The sequence below is a fragment of the Cariama cristata genome, unplaced genomic scaffold (assembly GCF_000690535.1).
Source record: "Cariama cristata isolate BGI_N322 unplaced genomic scaffold, ASM69053v1 scaffold22836, whole genome shotgun sequence".
Lineage (NCBI taxonomy): Eukaryota > Metazoa > Chordata > Aves > Cariamiformes > Cariamidae > Cariama > Cariama cristata.
The window spans coordinates 206-1,553 of NW_009624105.1; the positions used below are offsets into that span (position 1 = coordinate 206).

The window sequence follows — 1,348 nt, forward strand, 5'->3', positions numbered from 1 at the left end:
AAAGAATTTTGGTAAGGATTTTGAACACCGGTTACGGCACAGGAGTTGGCAGACGCCAAGATGCCCCCGTGGCCACGAAGCCAAACGGGCAACGCCGCACCGAGCTCCCAGAAACGCTTGCCGGCATTGCCTCATCTGAGGCCTGGGGGAGCTGGGCATGTCTGAAAGGGAACAGCTGAAATAGACCACGGAAACCATTTTGTGACACGAGGAGACAGGTTTTTACTGCTCCGAAGTCCTGGAGTCCTTCATCAGACAGACATGGAACGAAGGATTCAGGGCAGCACACTGTCACCCTGCTCCGAATACTCGCGAGCCTCCAGCCGACCTCCTCGCAGGAAGAAAAGGATTGAAAAGGAGCTTGTCCCAAGGGACAAAGTCCAGTCCGCCGTGACCAGGGCGGCCACGGCACCCGGGGGTGCAGTTCCCACAGGGAAAAAAGCGTGGAACCTGAGCAGGAGCTGCCACCCCGTGAGTCACCCGTGGGCGCTGCCGTTCAGCTCAGGCAAAAGCTGACACTGCCCTCTCCTGGGCTCGCCCACACGTGGCTGCAAGGTCCTCAGGAGAAGCAGCCCAACAAAAAAGTCCTGCGCTTAGGACACACACAATCTTAAACTCTTAAGACCCAGCCTGGAGCACTGAAACACAAAGGGTTTCCAAACTCTCCCCTCCAGATTTCATCTTTCGCTGTTTGGCAAAAGGATCAGATAGTGAAATTTCTCTGTAGAGGCAGCAGCAGCAGCGTGAGAGGGACAGAGACCATGACCCAGGAACTTGTCCAAGCTGGCTTAGAGCAGGCAGACGCTCTGGCGAGAGGGTCCAGCTCCATGTCCTTGCCTCTTGCTACTCAAATCACGCGCAGAGCCTCCTGACAATCAGGCAGTGCTATTTCCAACCGTGCCAGACACTCTCCCTTTAGCAACAGCTTCCCATGCTACCTTCTTCCTCCTTCCCATAAGGCCTCTATGGCTTTTATAGAGTTTTTTTTTCTTTTTTTAAAAAGTCAGCAAAATTAGCGACCGTGGGATGGCTGGAACTACCAGTGTTGACTGCAACACATACAGCAGCGAGGATGAAATCTGCGACAAACACACATTTCTTCAGCCAGCAACTCAAACGTGGAAGTAGCCCGACTTGAGGCCACAAACACCCCAGAGATGCTGAGCCTGCAAGAAGACCGTGGGAGGTGTGTGACAGCCCGCACTACTCAGAGCTGCGCTGGAGAATGGTTCTTGGTTGAACATCAGGCTCTTCGAGGCTCTCAAATGCACAGCCCCACCAGCCCTTACTTCAAGGGGAAGGAGAAATACTTGTTCCCTGACTTGCAGTGGATTTGCTCCCATTGGAC

At 53.9% G+C, this 1,348-nt stretch overlaps 1 protein-coding gene across 1 annotated transcript in view; it reads right to left on the minus strand.

Annotated features, from left to right (window-relative positions):
• Positions 1-1,285: 1,285 nt before the first annotated feature.
• USB1 (U6 snRNA biogenesis 1) overlaps positions 1,286-1,348 on the minus strand; it is a gene marked incomplete at its 5' end in the record, with an annotated part of 3,961 nt that continues 3,898 nt past the window's right edge. The window contains 1 exon segment of the mRNA XM_009703053.1: positions 1,286-1,348. This exon segment is cut by the window's right edge and continues 11 nt beyond it. Within this exon segment, the coding sequence (XP_009701355.1) occupies positions 1,286-1,348 (63 nt within the window).